This window comes from Myotis nattereri, assembly GCF_964212035.1.
Source record: "Myotis nattereri genome assembly, chromosome: 3".
In the NCBI taxonomy this organism is placed as follows: Eukaryota; Metazoa; Chordata; class Mammalia; order Chiroptera; family Vespertilionidae; genus Myotis; species Myotis nattereri.
Window position 1 is genome coordinate 149,602,042 of NC_138077.1, and position 19,827 is coordinate 149,621,868.

Sequence of the window (19,827 nt, forward strand, 5' to 3'; positions counted from 1 at the left end):
CATTTATTCCCAAAAGTCTTTATTCATAGCAGAATTAATTAACAAATAAATATTAAATTTCTTACATATGGCCAGGATGTAAACTTCTCTCTAAAGCCTATTCTATTTTTTATTTAATGTCTAGCAAATAATTTTTTTATATATTTTTATTGATTTTAGAGAGAGGAAGGAAGACAGAAATGGAAACATCAATAATGAGAGAGAAACATTCATTGGCTCCCTCCTATGCATCCCCTACTTGGGATCAAGCCTGCAACTCAGGCATGTACCCTGAACAGGAATTGTGCCCTGACCTCCTAGTTCATGGGCCCACACTCAACCACTGAGCCAGACCAGGTGGGCTCTAGTCTGAAAATTTTAATGAGAATCTAAAAAGAAAGTTTTCTATGGTAAATTAAAGATTTTGTTCATGAAAGTGGTTAAATGTTGATGTCCTTGTCATACCAATATTTTTTAAAATATATTTTATTGATTTTTTACAGAGACGAAGGGAGAGGGATAGAGAGTTAGAAACATTGATAAGAGAGAAACATCCATCAGCTGCCTCCTGCACACCCCCCACTGGGGATGTGCCTGCAACCAAGGTACATGCCCCTGACCGGAATCGAACCTGGGACCTTTTAGTCCGCAGGCCAACGCTCTATCTACTGAGCAAAACCGGACAGGTCACCAATATTTTTTTTAATAGGCTACTTCAATTGCACTTCTGTAACTTTCTAAAATAATACAAATCTTTCCCTCATCCATCTCACTGTTGACACAGAACTTTTGGCCACGTTGGGGAATTTTATGAGTCTACCTTTTTGATCAAAATAACCTGGTGAAAGTTCTTGATCTACTTAGACTGGAAATTCTAATCTAACCCATCTCCTCGCTTGCAGATAAGGTGACACCCTGGACATGGCCTCAGACATCCACATGCCAGGCCCGGTGTGCCTCATTGAGAACACTAACACACAACTAGTGGTTAATCCAGAAGCTTTGAAGATCCTGTCTGCCATTACACAGCCTGTTGTGGTGGTGGCCATTGTGGGTCTCTACCGCACAGGCAAATCCTACCTGATGAACAAGCTGGCTGGGAAGAACAATGGTGAGGGGCACCAGCCTAACTCTGCCAGATCCCTCTGTCTATCCTCACTCCCAGCTTTGAGTATGGTGTTACGAGAAGAGCAAGGTGTTATAAGGGGAGGAATTTTGAAAGCAAACTTTTAATCTACTATTATGTTCTTACCTTACTGTGGTCTGAAAGAGTCAACTCACTGTCTCTTCCTACTTTCCTGAATTTCCCTTTAAAAAGCATAATTTGCATTCTTTTCCTAGAATTCTATGCTTAATTTTTTAAAGAATCACCATCTCATTTCCCACAGCAACTTTACCATTTTACATTTCTCCTAGATATGCCCAGGATTCTAATTTCTCCACATTCTTACCAATACTTGTTATTGCGCTGTTTGTGTGTAGATGTTGTTGTTGTTGTTTGTTTTTATTGATTTTAGACAGGGAGAGAGATAGAAACATCCTATCTAATAAAAGACATAAAGGGTAATTAACTGTAACTCCACTACGGCTTCCCATTGGCTAATCAGCAGGATATGCAAATTAGTAGCCAACCAAGATGGCGGCTAAGTTGCATACTGCAGGCAGGGAGGGGCAGAGGGAGCTGCCATCCGCCCCGTGTGCCACCTAAGCCCCAATGCCAGCCGGGACTCCTCTGTGGGTCCCGGGCGGCGGGGGCTTGGCTGCGCAAACGAGCCACCTAAGCCCCAACACCAGCCGGGACCCCTGTGTGGGACCCTGGGTGGGTGGGACCTCCGCAGCAGCAATTTTCAGACCCAGGCCCCCAGCCTGCCCTGGGTTCTGCTCAAGGAGGGGCTTGGGGCCTGGAGTTTACTAAACTTTACTGGAGCTGCTCCCCATACCCCAGCCCGTGACCCAGAACCACACTGCCCACAGCAAGGCGCCTGGGCAGCGGCAGCGTCCTGACAGGTGGGTGATGGGAAAGCTAAGTAGAGCAGGGGCTGTAGGGAGCGACGGAAGGGTGGGGCCGCCAGAGCCAAGCTCTCGGGGGGTCTGAGGAGAGAGCCTGAAGGTAGAGGAACCTCTGGCAAAGTGGCTGCCAGGAGCCTCGGCCTTGGGTTCTGCAGGCGCGTGCACAGGCCTCGCCTGATGGGTGGATCCTGGGCAAGCGCCATGGCTTCAGGGAAGTGGCTGGACAGGAGGCGGGCGACCCAAGGGGCACAGAGCTGCGCCAAGGTGGGGTGCACTGGAGGGGGCTCAGGCCTGGGCAGGGTGCTGGCGGGCGGATATCTGCCTTGCCCAGGGAGAGTGAGGTTCTGTATTGGCCCCAATAGGCGGGAAACAAGAGGCGATGACTGCAGACGTGGAAGGACGCCCTGGTGGAGGGGCACAGACTCGCAGCCCTGAGGCGGGGGTGGAGGGGTGGCACCACCTCAGTGGAGGAGGCCCCACTGCTGGGTATCCCACTGCGGTGGTTTGGTGAAGCTCCCGGTGCTGACCGGGCCTCGCCACAGCCTGCACACTTGGGAGGCCAGGACTCCTGCTCCTGCCTTGGCCCAAAAGCAAGCTTGCGCCCGCCCCGCCCCCAGTTCTCACCCCGCCCCATGGGGGTGCACACCTGCACAGTGAGTGCAAGCCTACCACCTGCTCCCCAGAAGGGGGGGGGCAGTAAAGAATGGGGCGGGGCGGGGGAGAGGAAAGAATGTGGAGCTTCCATGATGAAGAGGTGCTGGAGAATGAGGCTTGGAAGCCTCACGGGGAGGTTTGTTCTGGTTGCCCTGCGGCTGTCCCTTAGGAAAGGCGGAGACCCGGCTGTGAGGGCTCCTGCGCGAGGAGTCCAGTTCCACAGCCAACTGGAATTGGCCTCACTTTCCTGCTCTGTAAAATGTGTTAAGCATGTCCCAGTGCCTTCACTGAGCTTTGCGGGCCAATTGAGATACTATATAAAGAAAAAGAGGGCGGGCAACACAAAAGAAAGATTGGAAGGAACCTGTGAACCTATTGTCACTTAAATAGGGAATAGAGTCAACAGTGTTGTAATGACGGTATGAAGCCAGGTGGTACTGGAAATATCAAGGAACCCTTTGTAAAGTATATGATTGCCTAACCACTATTCTGTAACTAATAAACCTGAAACTAATACAAAATAATATTGAATGTAAATAAATGAAAATAGGAGTGAAATTTTTCTAAATTTCAAAGTTTAAATAAAGGCTGTAAAGGAAGGAAGGGGGAGGATAAAAATAGTGTTTTTCATTTTACCACTTTATTGTCTTTTCAGTACATGTAAAAGACAGTTGTCTTTATATGGTGCTTTTATGCTTTTCTAAGTCATTATCTCATTTGATGTTCCGGGCAGCTTAAAGACAAGATAATTATTCCCTCCACTATTCAAAGGAAATCTTGGTGCCTGGCCCCAATGATTCAATCGTCAAGCCCTATTGTAAAGCAGGGTTAGTGAAATTTTCTGTGAAGGGTCATATCTATACTAATAAAAGCCTTGGGGGTGATTTGGCCAGCAGGGGAGGGCAGTTGGGGATGATCAGGCCTGTAGGGGAGTAGTTAGGCATCAATCAGGCCGGCAGGGGAGCTGTTAGGGGGCGACCAGGCTGGCAGGCTGAAGCGGTTAGGGACAATCAGGCAGGCAGGCAGGCGAGCGGTTCGATGAAGGTGGTCCAGGATTGTGAGAGGGATGTCCAACTGCCAGTTTAGACTTGATCCCAGCAGTCAGACATCCTGGGATCAGGCCTGCCGGACATCCGGGGACATCCTGGGATCAGGCCTGTTGAACATCCTGGGATCAGGCCTAAACCAGCAGTCGACATCCTCCAAAGGGTCCGAGATTGGAGAGGGTGCAGGCTGGGCTGAGGGACACCCTCATCCTGTGCATGAATTTCATGCACCTGGCCACTAGTCTAATCTAATAAAAGAGAAACATGCAAATTGACCATAACTTTGCTACACCCAAGCCACGCCCACCAGCCAATCAAAGCAACTATATGCAAATTAACCCAACCAAGATGGTTGCCGGCAGCCACGGAGCTGGAGCAAGCAGAAGGCTTGGTTGCCCCCGCAATGGAGGAAGCCAAGCTTCCCACCTGCCAGGCCAGCTGCGGCCTCTGCTAAAGGCAACAAAGTTTCAATTATAGAAGATAAATAAATCCCAGATACCTGCTTCCCGCCAGCCTCCACTGGGAGCTTGGGTGGCTGGGGGCCGTGGCCAGCCTGCAAACAGCCATCAGCCCCACACCCAGACTGGCCAGGTACCCCAGGGGACCTCCACACTGAAGGGGCTATGGCCAGCTAGCAAACAGCCATAAGCCCCTGACCCAGGCTGGCCAGGCACCCCAGCGGGGACCCCCACCTTGAAGGGGCTGTAGCCAGCCTGAAAACGTCCCTCAGCCCCTCCCCCAGGCTGGCCAGGCACCACAGCAGGGACCCCCACTCTGAAGGGGCTGTGGCCAGCTTGAAAACAGCCATCAGTACCTCACCCAGCCTCACCACACCCTCATGGGGTGAGGGTCCCCACTGGGGGCTTGGACAGCATACAAACAGCCATCAGTCCCTCAGCCAGGCTGGCCAGGCACCCCAGTAGGACTCCCCTCCCTGAAGGGGGTGTGGCCAGCCTGAAAACAGCCCTCAGACCCTTACCCAGGCTGGCCAGGCACCCCAGCGGGACCCCCACCCTGATCCAGGGCACCCTTCAGGGCAAACCAGCCGGCCCCCACCCATGCACCAGGCCTCTATCCTACATAGTAAAAGGGTAATATGCAAATTGACCCTAAAAGCAGAACGACTGGAATGACTGGTCACTATGACACACACTGACCACCAGGGGGCAGATGCTCAATGCAGGAGCTGCCCCCTGGTGGTCAGTACGCTACCACAGGGGGAGCTCTGCTCATCCACAAGCCAGGCTGATGGCTGCCAGTACAGTGGTGGTGGTGGGAACCTCTCCCTCCTCCTCAGCAGTGCTAAGGATGTCCACCTGCAGCTTCGGCCTGCTCCCCGTTGGCAAGTGGACATCCCCTGAGGGCTCCCAAGCTGCCAGAGGGATGTCGGGCTGCCACCTTAGGCCCAATCCCCCAGGAAGCAGGCCTAAGCCAGCAGGTAGACATTCCCCTAGGGGTCCCAGACTGTGAGAGGGCATAGCCCAGGCTGAGGGACCCCCCGCCCCCACAGAGTGCACCAATTTTTGTGTACCGGGCCTCTAGTTAATAATGAGAGAGAATCATTGATTGTCTGCCTCCTGCACTCTCCACACTGGAGATCAAGCTTGCAACTTTGGCTGGGAATAAAACCATGACCTTCTGGTTCACAGGTCCACACTCAACCATGAGCCATGCCAGCCAGGCTGCTATTTTGTTTTTTGGTCGTGCTCATCCTAATGGGTGTGAAATAATATCTCATTGTGGGTTTTGATTTGTATTTCCCTGATAGCTAGTGCTGTTAATTATCTTCTTATGTGTTTATTGGTTATTTGTATATTTTCTTTTCTTTTTCTTTTAATTTAATTTATTGCTTAAAGTATTACAAAAAGTAGTATATATGTCTCCTTTTTTCCTTCATTGACCTTCCCCTGAGCTCTCCTACCCCCCAGTATCTTGGGTCCATTGGTTATGCTTATATGCATGCATACAAGTCCTTCAGTTGACCTCTTACCTCCCCCTCCCCCCCCCCCCCGCCAACCCTCCCCAACCTTTCGGCTGTATTTTGACAGTCTGTTCGATGCTGCTCTGCCTCTGTATCTATATTGGTTCATCAGTTTATAATGTTCTTTATTATCCATAAATAGGTGAGATCATGTGGTATTTTTCTTTCAATGATGGGCTTATTTCACTTAGCATAATGCTCTCCAGGTCCATCCGTGCTGTTGCAAATGGTAAGAATTCCTTCTCTTTTTTTTAATATATTTTATTGATTTTTTACAGAGAGGAAGGGAGAGGGATAGAGAGTTAGAAACATCAATGAGAGAGAAACATCAATCAGCTGCCTACTGCACACCTCCCACTGGGAATGTGCCTGCAACCAAGGTACATGCCCTTGACCGAAATTGAACCTGGGACCCTTCAATCCGCAGGGCGACGCTCCTTCCACTAAGCCAAACCGGCCAGGGCGAATTCCTTCTTTTTTACAGGAGCATAGTATTCCATTGTGTAGATGTACCACAGTTTTGGAATCCATTCATCTTCTGATGAGCATTAAGGCTGTTTCCAAATCTTAGCTATGGTAAATTGTGTTGCTATGAACATAGGGGTGCATATATACTTTCTGATTTGTGTTTTTGGTTTCTTGGGATATATTCCTATAAATGGGATCACAGGGTCAAAAAGGCATTACATTTTTAACTTTTTGAGGAATCTCCATACTGTTCTCCACAGTGGCTGCACCACTCTGCGTTCCCACCAGCAGTGCACAAGGATTCCTTTTTCTCCACATCCTCTCCAGCACTTGTCGTTTGTTGATTTGTTGATGTAGCCATTCTGACAGGTGTGAGATGGTACCTCATTGTTGTTTTGATTTTCATCTCTCAGATAATTAGTGACTTTGAGCATGTTTTCATATGTCTCTTGGCTTTGTGAATGTCCTCTTTTGAAAAGTGTCTATTTAGGTCCTTAGCCCATTTTTTGATTGGATTGTTTATCTTCCTTTTGTTAAGTTGTGTGAGTTCCCTGTAGATGTTGGAAATTAAACTCTTATTGGAGATAACATTGGCTAATATGTTCTCCCATGCAGTGGGCTTTCTTGTTGTTTTGTTGATGGTTCTCTTGCTGTGTAGAAGTTTGTTGTTGTTGTTTTTTTATGTAGTCCCATTTGTTTATTTTCTCTTTAGGTTCCATTGCCCTAGGAGCTGTATCAGTAAAGATTTTCTAAGACAAATGTCTGCTATTTTGCTGCCTATGGCTTCTTCTAAGATTTTTATGGTTTCCCACCTTACATTTAAGTCCTTTATCCATTTTGAGTTTATTTTTGTGTATGGTATAAGTGGTGGTCTAGTTTCATTATTTTGCAAGTATCTGTCCAGTTTTCCCAACACCATTTATTGAAGAGACTGTCTTGACTCCATTGTATGGTCTTGCTTCTTTTGTCAAATATTAATTAAGCATACTGGCTTGTGTCGATTTCTGGGTTCTCTATTCTGTTCTATTGGTCTATATGTCTGTTCTTGTGCCGGTACCAGGCAGTTTTGAGAACAGTGGCTTTGTAGTATAGCTTGATATCTGGTATTGTGATCCCTCCTACATTGTTCCTCTTTCTAAAGATTGCTGCCGCTATTCAGGGTCTTTTTTTATTTCAGATAAATTTCTGGAGTTTGTTCTAGGTCACTGAAGTATGCATTGGTATTTTTATGGGGATTGCGTTGAATTTATAGATTGCTTTGGGTAGTATGGACATTTTAATGATGTTGATTCTACCAATCCATGAACATGGTACATTCTTCCATTTGTTCATGTCTTCCTCTATCTCTTTTTTCAATGTCCTGTAGTTTTCCAAGTACAGGTCTTTTATGTCCTTAGTTAAGTTTATTCCTAGGTCTCTTAATTTTTTTCGTACAATGGTAAATGGGATTTTTTTTTTGCTTCTTTTTATTAGTGTATAAAAAGGCCATAGATTTCTGGGTATTAATTTTGTATCCTGCTACTTTGCCGAATTTATTTATTAGGTCCAGTAGTTTTTTGATGGAGTCTTTGGGGTTTTCTATGTATAGTATCATGTCATCTTCAAATAAGGACAGTTTTACTTCTTTTTTTCCAATTTGGATGCCTTTTATTTCTTTTTCTTGTCTGATCACTATGGCTAGGACTTCCAGTACTGTATCGAACAGGAGTGATGAAAGTGGGCATCCTTGTCTTGTTCTTGTTCTTATGAGAAATGAGTTTAGTTTTTTCCCATTGAGTATGATGTTGGCTGTGGGTTTGTCATATATGGTTTTTATTATGTTGAGATATTATTCCTCTATTCCCACTTTGCTGAGAGTTTTTATCCAAAAACGGTGTTGGATTTTGTCAAATGCTTTTTCTGCATCAATTGATATGATTATGTAATTTTTGTCTCTCAGTTTGTTTATGTAATATATCACATTTATTGATTTGTGAATATTGTGCCATCCTTGCATCCCCAGAATAAATCCCACTTGGTCATGGTGTATGATCTTTCTAATGTAATGCTGAATCTGATTTGCAAGAATTTTGTTGAGGATTTTAGCATCTATGTTCATCAAGGATATTGGCCTGTAGTTCTCTTTTTTGTGGTGTCTTTATCTGGTTTTGGAATAAGGGTAATGCTGGCTTCATAGAAATAGCTTGGAAGTGTGCCTTCCTCTTGAATTTTTTGGAATAGTCTGAGTAGGATAGGTTTTAGTTCTTCTTTGAATGCTTGGTAGAACTCACCTGTAAACCAGATCTTTTGTTTGCTGGAAGATTTTTTTTCATCACTGCTTCACTTTCTTTGGTAGTTATCAGCTTATTCAGGTTTTGTGATTCTCCTTGATAGAGTTTTGGGAGCTTGTATTTTTCTAGGAATATGTCCATTTCCTCTAGGTTGTCCAGTTTGTTGGAATAGAGTTGTTCATAGTATTTTTTAACAATCCTTTGTATTTCTGGGGGTCAGTTGTTATTTCTCCTCTTTCATTTCTGATTTTGTTTATTTGGGTCCTCTCTCTCTCTGCTTCTTGGTGAACCTGGCTGGAAGTTCATCAATCTTGTTTATCCTTTCAAAGCACTAGGTCTTTGTTTTGTTGATCTTTTGTATTGTTTTTTTGTTCTCTTTGTCATTTATCTCTGCTCTGATTTTTATTATTTTCTTCCTTCTGCTTATGCTGGGCTTTTCTTGTTGCTCTCTTTCTAACTCTTTGAGTTGTAGGGTTAGATAATTTATTACCATCTTTTCGTATTTTTTGAGATAGGCCTGCAGAGCTATGAACTGCCCACTCAAGACTGTTTTCGCTGTGTCCCATAGATTTTCGATTGTTGTGTTTTCATTGTCATTTGTTGCCATGATGCTTTTTATTTCTTCCTTGACCTCTTTGGTAACCCAATCATTGTTTAAATGTATGCTATTTAGCTTCCAGGTATTTTATTTTTTTATTTTTTTAAAAAATATATTTTATTGATTTTTTTACAGAGAGGAGGGGAGAGGGATAGAGAGTTAGAAACACCAATGAGAGAGAAACATTGATCAGCTGCCTCCTACACACCCCCTACTAGGGATGTGCCTGCAACCAAGGTACATGTCCTTGACTGGTATTGAACCTGAGACCCTTCAGTCTGCAGGCTGATGCTCTATCTACTGAGCCAAACTGGTCAGGGCTTATTGTTTTTATTGTAGTTGATTTCTAGTTTTATGCCATTGTGATCTGAGAAGATGCTTGATATGATTTCTATCTTCTTGAGTATGAAGAGACTTTGCCTGTGCCCCAATATGTGGTCTATCTTTGAAAATGACCCATGTTTACTTGAGAAGAATGTATATTCTGTGGCTTTTGGATGAAATGTTCTGAAGATGTCAATTAATTCCATCTGACATAGTGTGTCATTTAGGATTGCTGTTCTTTGCTGATTTTTGTTTAGAGGATTTGTCCACTGGAGTTAGTAGGGTATTAAAGTCTCCTTCTATGGCTGTATTGCTGTCAATCTCTCCCTTGGTATCCTCCATTAACTTTTTTATGTATTTGGGTGCTCCTGTATTGGGTGCATATGTTTACAAGAGTTATATCTTCTTGTTGAATTGCTCCCTTTAGTATTATGAAGTGGCCTTCCTTATCTCTTGGTATGGCCTTCACTTTGAGGTCTAATTTGTCAGATACAAGTATTGCTAGGTCAGCTTTTTTCTCATTTCCATTTGCCTGAATGATATTTTTCCATTCCTTCACCATCACTCTGTGTGAGGTCTTTGTTATGAGATGGGTTTCCTGTAGACAGCAGATATATAGGTAACGTTTTCTTATCCACTCAGCTACTCTATGTATTTTGATTGGGGCATTTAATTTTTAAAATTATTATTGATAGGTACTTGTTTGTCACCATTTTTATTCTGTATGCCTGTGTTCCTTCTTACCTTCCTATTTCTTCTTTTTATAGCAGACCCTTTAGCATTTCTTGCATTGCTGGTTTGGTTGTAATAAACTCCCTTAATCCTTTTTTTGTCTGTGAAGCTTCTGATTTCTCCCTCAATTTTGATTGACAGCCTTGCTGGGTACAGTGGGGCCTTGACTTACGAGTGTCCTAACAAATGAGTTTTTTTGAGATACAAGCTGTCTCTCGGCCGATTTTTTGCTTTGAGTTGCAAGCTCAAAAAAATTCGGGTTATGAGCCAGCTTCAGATACCCCACTCCTAGTTGGTGCAGTGAACGTCACAGTGATTTGACATACGAGTAATTTGAGTTATGAGCTCCGTCACGGAACAAATTAAACTCATAAGTCAAGGCCACACTGTATAGTATTCTTGGATTCAGACCCTGGCTTTGCATGACTTTGTATATTTCATTCCATTCGTTTCTGGCTGGCTGTGTTTCTGGTGAGAAATCAGTTGGTAGTCTGATGGGAGATCCTTTGCAGGTAACCTTCTGTTTCTCTCTGGCAGCCTTTAGGATTCTGACTTTGTCGTTGTTGTTTGCCAATTTAATTATAATGTGACTTGGTGCTGATCTTTTGGGGTTCATCTTGTTTGGGACTCTGTGAGCTTCCTGAACTTGTGTGAGTTTTTTCTTCCCTATATCAGGGAAGTTTTCTGTCATTATTTCTTCAAACAGGTTTTCTAGTCCCTGCTCAGTTTTTTCTCCTTCGGGCACCCCTATTATGCAGATGTTGTTTCGTCTCATGTTGTACCAAAATTCCCTTAGGCTCTCCCTCTGTTTTTTAAATTTTTCTCCTAGGTGCTGCTCTGCTTGGGTATTTTTTCCTATCTTGTCTTCTACCTCATTAATACAGTCCTCTATTTCTTCTAGTCTACTGATGATGCCTTCTAGTAGGTTCTTTATTGCAGCGATGTCATTTTTCATTTCTTGTTGGTTCTTACACATATTGTTGAATTTGTCTTCTATCCTTTTCAGCGACCTTATGAACATTGCTCTGAATTCTTTCTCTGTCATATTTCTTGCCGCTATTTCATTTACTTCCTTTTCTTGTGATTCCTCCTTTTCTTTCACATGTGGGCTGTTTCTTTGTCTCCCCATGTTGGCTCCTCTCAGAGTTTCTGCTTAAGTAGCTCTCTCTCTCTCCTACATTGACTTAAAGGCACAAAATACAACACAACAAGACACAATTCATAAGGCACCAAACACAAATGTATTCACAATACTAATATCCCTGAATAAAGGTGACCACCAGAGAAAAGATAATTAGGGAATAGAGAAGAGTAACAATATGATATTGAGAAAAGGAAAAAATGTAAGAGAGAAAAGAGAGAAGAAAAAAAGGAGATAAATATGTGTATGGGGAGAAAAGTCCAATAAAACAACAACTAATCCAAAAAATGCAAACAACACACCTCCAAACAACAAACACCCTGATGAATCTGAGGAGGCAGAGCTTGTTTCCAGGAGGTATGGTCAAGGAATTGAATGAATGGGGAAATAGTCACAATTCAGTATAGAGGAGGTAGAAAGAGAATAAGTGTATAAGAAGCAAAGTAAAAAATTAAATACAAAAAAAAGAAAAAATATATATATTGAAATATATATAAAAGAATATATATGTGTGTGTGTGTGTGTATATATATATATATATAATTTTCCTCCTCCTTTAATCTATCTATGTATTTGTTTACTATGGAAAAGGAGGATAGAGAGTAGATAGGCCTGAATTGGTGATTGAAATTAGTTAAGCTATTAGTAGAAGAAGAGAACAAGCGAGGAGAAGAAAAAGAGAAGCAAAAAACAACAAACAACAAACAAAAAAACTAACCAATAATCAAATAAACAACAACAAGACAGAAAGAAAGAAAACGGCAAAAAAAAATATTTGGATATTGAAGAAAGTGAAGTGAGAAGTGTGTATTGGTTTGGAGCATGGGAGAGAAAATTAGATATATGAGTAAGATAAATTTTTAACAGGGAGTGAAAATAAAGGGAAGAGAAAAACTAAAGCAGGAACAGGGTAAGAAAAACAGGACGAAAAAGGGGAAAAGTGATGAAGAGAGTGTTTGCATAAAGGAAAAATTGAGATAGAGTAAAATAATGCTAAAGGGAAAATCAAAATAGAATGTATAACACTAATCCCAAAATAAATAAAATAAAGAAAAAATAACAGGACATTTCTTACCACCATGCCTGCTGGAGGGTGAAAAACTCAATGTCTCTCAACACCCCCAGAGAGTGAGGTGCTGGGTGATGAACTAAGTTGGAAATATAGTTCAAAAGCCCGACCAGACACAGAGAACCAAGATGGAGGCATAGGTTAACGCCGGAGTTTGCTGCCTCGAACAACCACTTCAAAAATACAACTAAAAGACGGAACATACATCATCCAGAACCACAGGAAGGCTGGCTGAGTGGAAGTTCTACAACTAGGAGGAAAGAGAATAGCATACCGAGACTCAGAGGAGGTGCAGTGCTGAAGTAAAATACTAAGGCGCAGAGTGCATGCGGAGCGGGCTGGCGGCTGAGGGCGCGGTTGTCTGTTTCAATCGGGAGGGAGTCTCAGACTCTGAGCTCCAGATCCGGGCGAGTATCTAGGGACCCAGACTCAAACGGGAGAAGCAGGACTGTCTGGCTTCGGTTGGAACTCGAAGGCAGCTTTCTCTCCGAGGTTTGCGGCGGTTGCTGGGACTCTGAGAGGCAGAGCCCCTGGGGACGGGTCTGAGAGCAGCCATAACTGCTTGCTCTACCCGCCCTGTAGATCCCCTGGGACCCGTCCCACCTAAACCCTGCACAGAGGCATTTGCCGGATAGCCTCAGGCAAAGGCTAGATTAGCACCTCCCTAGAGGACAGAAGTTCTCCCACTGCAGACACAGCTGATTCTCGCAGCCACTTGGCCTGAGGGCAAATCCCCCCTAGTATTAACTACAACAATCAAGGCTTAACTACAACAAGACTGCGCACAAAGACCACTAGGGGGTGCACCAAGAAAACATAAAAAAATGCGGAGACAAAGAAACAGGACGCAAATGTCAGAAACGGAAGATATAGAGCTCAAAACCACACTTTTAAGATCTTTCAATAATTTTCTAGAAACTGCCGATAAATGTAGTGAGATCCTCAAGAAATCTAATGAGACCCTCGATGTTGTGATAAAAAACCAACTAGAAATTAAGCATACACTGACTGAAATAAAGAATATTATACAGACTCCCAACAGCAGACCACAGGAGCGCAAGAGTCAAGTCAAAGATTTGAAATACGAAGAAGCAAAAAACACCCAACTGGAAAAGCAAAATGAAAAACGAATCCGAAAATATGAAGATAGTGTAAGGAGCCTCTGGGACAGCTTCAAGCATACCAACATCACAATTATAGGGGTGCCAGAGGATGAAAGAGAGCAAGATATTAAAAACCTATTTGAAGAAATAATGACAGAAAACTTCCCCCACCTGGTGAAAGAACTAGACTTACAGGTCCAAGAAGCGCAGAGAACCCCAAACAAAAGGAATCCAAAGAGGACCACACCAAGACACATCATAATTAAAATGCCAAGAGCAAAAGACAAAGAGAGAATCTTAAAAGCAGCAAGAGAAAGAAACTCAGTTACCTACAAGGGAATACCCATATGACTGTCAGCTGATTTCTCAACAGAAACTTTGCAGGCCAGAAGGGAGTGGCAAGAAATATTCGAAGTGATGAATAGCAAGAACCTACAACCAAGATTACTTTATCCATCAAAGCTATCATTCAGAATTGAAGGTCAGATAAAGAGCTTCACAGATAAGGAAAAGCTAAAGGAGTTCATCACCACCAAACCAGTATTATATGAAATGCTAAAAGATATCCTTTAGGAAGAGGAAGAAGAAAAAGGTAAAGATACAAATTATGAACAACAAATAGACATCTATCAACAAGTGAATCTAAGAATCAAGTGAATAAATAATCTGATGAACAGAATGAACTGGTTATTATAATAGAATTAGGGACATAGAAAGGGAATAGACTGACTCTTCTTGGGGGGGGAAAGGGGTGTAGGAGAGGCGGGAAGAGACCTATGGATGAGGACAGTGGGTGGGGAGTGAGGGCGGAGGGTGGGGCAGGAACTGGGAGGAGGGGAGCTATGGGGGGAAAAAAGAGGAACAAATGTAATAATCTGAACAATAAAGATTTAATTTTAAAAAAAAAGAAAAAAGAACATAAAATAAAACTTTTTAAAAAGGGTAAAATAATAGTATTAATACTAATAGTTAAAAATAAAAATATAATAAGAAACAAGGTAAAATTGAGTGAGAGAAAAAAAATTAGTTTCTTAAGTAAAAGATAAAAAATAAAAATGTGAAGTAGTGAATGTCGTTCACTTCCTGCACTGTTCTGCTTAGCACGTCTTTTTCCTTGTAGGTAGTCAGCACAGTACTGAAGTTCCCTGCGATCCACGGCTCCTCTGTGTCCTAAGCCACAACCCTATTTTCAAGCAGGCGGGATCTTTCTGCTCTCTTTGATTCTCAGTCTGTCTTTAGTTATATTTACACACAAGAGTCAATTTCTGCTACAGCCCCTGGGTAGCAGTTTTTCTGTATTAATATTTGGGGCTAAAAGGCCTCTTCACTCTGGCTCTGCACGCAATTCTGTGCGTGACTCTGTGCACAAGCTGCCTTTCTGGGTCCAGTCCAGCTGTGGGTTAATATCTAGAATCCCCTTCTGCCAGCAGCCCTGTGGACCCCCTTCCACATTCGAGGGCTACACTGACCCCAAGAGCAGCGAATTTTGTGGGGAGCAGTCTTTCTCTGAGGCTCTAGTTCGCACTGCACCCGTTTCTCCCAGATCCTAGCCTGGATCCCAAAGCTCACCTCTCTTTAGACAATGCCAGCTGTGTTCAATTCGCCGGTTCCGGGTGGGTGCTCTTTGATTCAGCTGTTCCTTCTGCTCTATGAGAAGGCACAGGCCCCATCCGCGAATTTGCGTTTGTCTCCCCCTGTGCAGACCTCCCAGGCATCCGTGGTTGGGGAGGTTGGAGTTCCCATGTTCCTGGATTCCCAGCTGAGGAAACTGGTCCCTAGGCATTGTGGTTGTAAGGTCCCGGGAGGCATCCGAGATCTCCCCAGTTGAAGGTAAGGCTGGGGTTCTGATCATGTTATGCCCAGATTTCAAGATACCCAAAAAACCACGCCAGGGAGCCAGTCCGATGCAAAAGCAGAGGGTCTCTTATACAAGCTCGCTTGGTCCCCCCATTGCCTCCATTACTGGGTGCAAGAGAGAGCCCCGAATCCCAAGAGAACAAAGAATTTATAGGGCTTGGGGTCCGGGGGCAGGGTGCAGCTAGGGTCTGGTTACACAAAGACAGGGGAGGTGGCCAGCATACTTTTGGCCTTGGGCTAGTTTCCCCCGCTTTCCCATTGGCCGAGATAAGGGCAGGCTGAGTAACTGATACACCCTGCGGCTTTTTCTTGGAAGAGGGGTTAAGGACACAGCCATCAGTCCTGCTCTGTCCTTTCATTCCCCCCTTGTCTTGGAACTTCCGGCTCAATCATGAGACGGACTGCATTTCTATTCCACCGTTGCTAGAGGCCCGTACTGGGCACACAGAACTATCAATTGAACTATTCTTATAAGCTTAACAAATGGTACGGTGGAAGGGAAAGAAACCATTTTGGCTTTAATAACTTCTATTGAAATAGGATTTTTCTTCTTAAAATTCCTCCATGGCTATCAAAAAAAGCCAAATCAAGATGAATTTATCTACTGTCCTGATGTTTGCATAAACACAACAAGAATGGTAACTGACTACCTTTGCTGGGATTTCATGGGTGAACCTTAATGTGCCCCGTAGGGCCAGGAAGCCAAGCCATCCAGCTGCCATCAGGCCTGCCTGCGGTATCTGCTGAGCTAGGTGAATCTTTCACCTGTAGCAACTCCACCTGAGCCCACGCTCCAGGCTTTAAGGCCCATCTCAGTAGCCCTCCTACTCGTTGCGGCCTAGAGTGTGTGGGGGTTCCGCAGGGATGCAGAGGCATCTTTACTGCTCCCCTTTTACTCTTACCAACCGCCAGTGATGGTAGGGCATGGGCCTGACGCTCCAGCGCCAGCCATCTTCAGGGCTCCCAAGCAGGATACCAGGCTTTATTCGTGGCATTTTTACTGGCTTCAAGTCTTTAGCGCTCAGACAGGGCTCTTTAAAACATGATACTCCAGTCAAAGTTTTCCGTTAATAAAACCACTATTAGGAACCAGTATTATTGAATCTATGCAAAGAAACGTACTTATTTAGCATTGCCAGATTTTGGAGGAATTACATAAGGAGAAAAACATACTGACCTACTCTAAGATTTTCTGACTTTCCTTGCTAATTCCTTTTCATGGATTTAAAACAAAACAGTAATTGTTGGTATAAAACCTTCTTTCTATGCATAACCATGCCTCAGACCTTCTAGTCTAAACAGGCTTTTTCCAGCTTTACTACCCCTGACATGGGCATGGTGACTCAGGCCTGCAAGACAGTATTACAGGCTGCCAACTGTTAGCTGTCTCTCAACAGAGACCAAAACCTGATGGGCGCCCTTCCCTGCCCAGTTGGGCACTTGCCCTCTTGGCAGCTAGACACCCTTTACTTTTGGGGGTCACCCCACACAGCTCCCTTCCAGGACAGCCAACATACATTCAAACCTGCAAAAGAATCAAAGGTTAATATAACATATCAATACAATGAAACATAATATTGGCAACATGGCCGCTTCAGGTAGCCAAATTTTCTACTAAAGATGTGATCCTATAAATGGTCCTTGTCTCTTTGGAGTCATGTCCATGAAGATGCAGGCATTATCTAAGTGTATTACACAGTATTGTGGGGGCTCCTGGTGACAGGAGCGATCGCGAGTCATGTTACCGGCATCAGGCAGGTCAAGCACTCCGTGGCTTGAGCTTGAGCGGGTTGTGTTGATCTCGATCGATCGATGCTCCATTTGGTGATGAAGTCTTTCCGTATGGATCCAGGTTGCGACTCCGTCTACCTTGAGAGCGGTGGGGGTCTTCAGCACCACAGTGTAGGGACCCTTCCAATGTGGCTCTAGGGTCTCCCAGCAGTGCCTTCTGATGTAGACCCAATCTCCTGGTCTGTGCTGATGAGGAATTGGGGTTGGGCTGGTCCCGTAGATGGTGCGGAGGCGCGGCCAAATGTCCTCATGCGCCCTCTGGAGCCCTCTCAAGGAAAGAGATTGTTAAAGAAAAGCCACCCGGTCCTCGCCAGTCTTTGAGTCAGATTCCTCCTCTCTTGGAGAACTTCAAAGTCCTGATGGCTTCTAGGTAACCCTGTTTATCAGTTACAGTGCTCTGCTTTTTTGTCTTTCTACCAGTTCCCTTTGTGGCAGAGCAGCAACCAGGCCTCTTTCAAGGGAGTGCGCTAGAAGTGGGTATCAGCCCCTCCTTAGCTAGCAGCAACAGGTACCAAACTCTTTCAGTACATTTGACCAGCTTCATTCCCGCCCACCTTTACAGATTCTAAGGCTCATTGTTTTCCTTTAACCAGCAAGCTAAATGACACTGGCCTGTATTATTTAATTCAGCACAGGCAGGGGGAAGGGCCCATGGAATCTCTGCCCTGAGGAACTGTGAGCCCCACCCTTAAATGTCCCAATCCGACTAGAAAAGTTACAAATATCTTTTAAATCTACCCCAGAATTCCAAAATCCCAACCTAGCACAGAATATATTTCCACACTTACATGAACAAATACAGTCTTGGGATCTTGAGCAGGTAACAGGAACACCGCCCAAGTCCCCTGATGGGGGCCTGACAGGAACAGATGTGGGGGCCTCCCTTTCCCAAGTCCCAGGACGGGATTCTTGACCTATGTCTCATCCAGATAGAAACGGTACTCATATTGAACAAGGAAATCAAGACTAAATAGACATGATAACTAGATACATTCCCCATTAAGAACTTTGAGGTGCATGCCACATTTATACCACAAAATACCAACAAATCAGTTTCAGTTGTGTCAAGATACAGAACAAGTCCCTCAACAGAGGCGGTAGAAAACTGCCTAGGAATGCTTCTTTTCTATCTTTCTAAAAGATAGGCCAGATTTGAACCCTTAGCCAGTCCGAGTCTCGACTTCCCTCCGGAAGTCCCAGAGACGGTGAATACCATCTAGAAGCCATTCCTCCAGATACAGGACAAGTCCCTTAGAGATTCTTGATAATCTACATCAGTAATCCATTTATACAATCCCCTAAAAGTTAAAGAGGAAGGAAAGAACCATTCAATGTCCTTCAAGAGGATTAAACACATTGGATCCTCTGACGTTTCAGGGGTACCAAGGAAGGAGAAGTTAGGCCATGTTCAGCCCTTTTCACAATCCATCATTAGTGACCAGTCCCAGCTCACTGGTATATTATCCATTTAACATTTCTTTTTTCCTCCTATTACACCAAGGCCATGCTTTCCAGGTAGCTAGAATTCTTAGCTTTAATTCTTAGGTGATTAGCAATACATTTTAAGAGACACAGAAATTTCACTAGTTAAGCAGAGACAGCATGCAATTTAAACCACAGCTTTGGGTAAACACATTATCTAGAACGTAGGTTAAACTTAGGCATATATTAGCTGTTTATACCTTTTATAATCATTTTAAAGAATATCAATTAAATTTAAACTGGTCCTTGCATCAGAAATCTTCAGTTGAGGTCACAAAATCAATCCGCTCTTCTCAATCAGATCAATAAGCAAAGGCATTTTCAATTAATAGATTAACTTCTATCATTTAGACTTCATACTAGGCATATTTAGATCAACATTTCAGTATTATAAATTCCAATGCTTTTAGATGATTTGAACTTAAAAGTTTTAAGTTTCCAGCCAATAAGCCTGGCATAGCTGCTAAATTTCAAAATGGTCACAATTTTCCTGCTGGGGAAGTCATAGCTGTTCATATGTAAACTTGACTATCAACTTCCTGGTGGTACTTGCCTCAGGGTGGGAAATTTCAAAAGAGCTACTTTAAATGGCCTTGGGAAACCAGCCTGTATTTCTTTTTCAGGTTCATCTTCGCCATTTTTAAGGCCAAAACAGTCTCGGGTTTTTATTCTGTACACAGCAAAAAGTCAAGTTCAGCTCAAAACTATGCGCACTCGTTTTTAAACTGGCCTTTTCCCTTTACATGTGCACAGAAATCCTGGATGCATTTATAAATTTGTAAAAGCTTTTCAATTACAAGAAGGATTTTAATTTTAGAATACTTGGGGAGGGGGTGACCTGTTTCCACAGACCCTCACTCAGGCGGCCGCCCGACCGCCACACAAAGGAGGGGGGAGAGCAGTCCCCCTCCCTCCACACTTTCACCAGACATTCATTCAGAGTTTAAACAATCCATTCAATTCCTAACAACTTCCCCATTCCTGAGGGAGCTCTAAAGCCTCCCCCAATCTCCTTGAAATGATTAATCACAATACCCAAAAGAGCAGTCTGAGTCCACCATAACGTCCATCCAGCAAGTCCACAAAATAAAACGGAAACACAAACAACTAAAGGGCCCAAGAAAGTACAGCCTTCCAACTCCATGGAAGCAAAAACCAAAAGCTAGACGATGGCTGCGTGCCAACCAGCGGGAGCGACCCGCCTTTTCTCAGATTGAGGGGTTCCTACAGACCTTCCGACTCCGTGGAAGCAAAATTTCCCCTCTTCAGATGGAGGATCGAGGCGTCCCCCAACTCCTCCACCCATCTCAGATTGAGGGGGT

General features: G+C 44.0%; 1 protein-coding gene across 1 annotated transcript in view; it reads left to right on the top strand.

Moving 5' to 3' along the window:
* Positions 1-900: 900 nt before the first annotated feature.
* The window catches only part of LOC308516737 (guanylate-binding protein 1-like), a gene marked incomplete at its 5' end in the record, with an annotated part of 40,640 nt that continues 21,713 nt past the window's right edge, over positions 901-19,827 (top strand). Inside the window, one exon of the mRNA XM_081087813.1 lies at positions 901-1,090. Within this exon, the coding sequence (XP_080943939.1) occupies positions 901-1,090 (190 nt within the window). The remainder of the gene's footprint in view (positions 1,091-19,827) is intronic.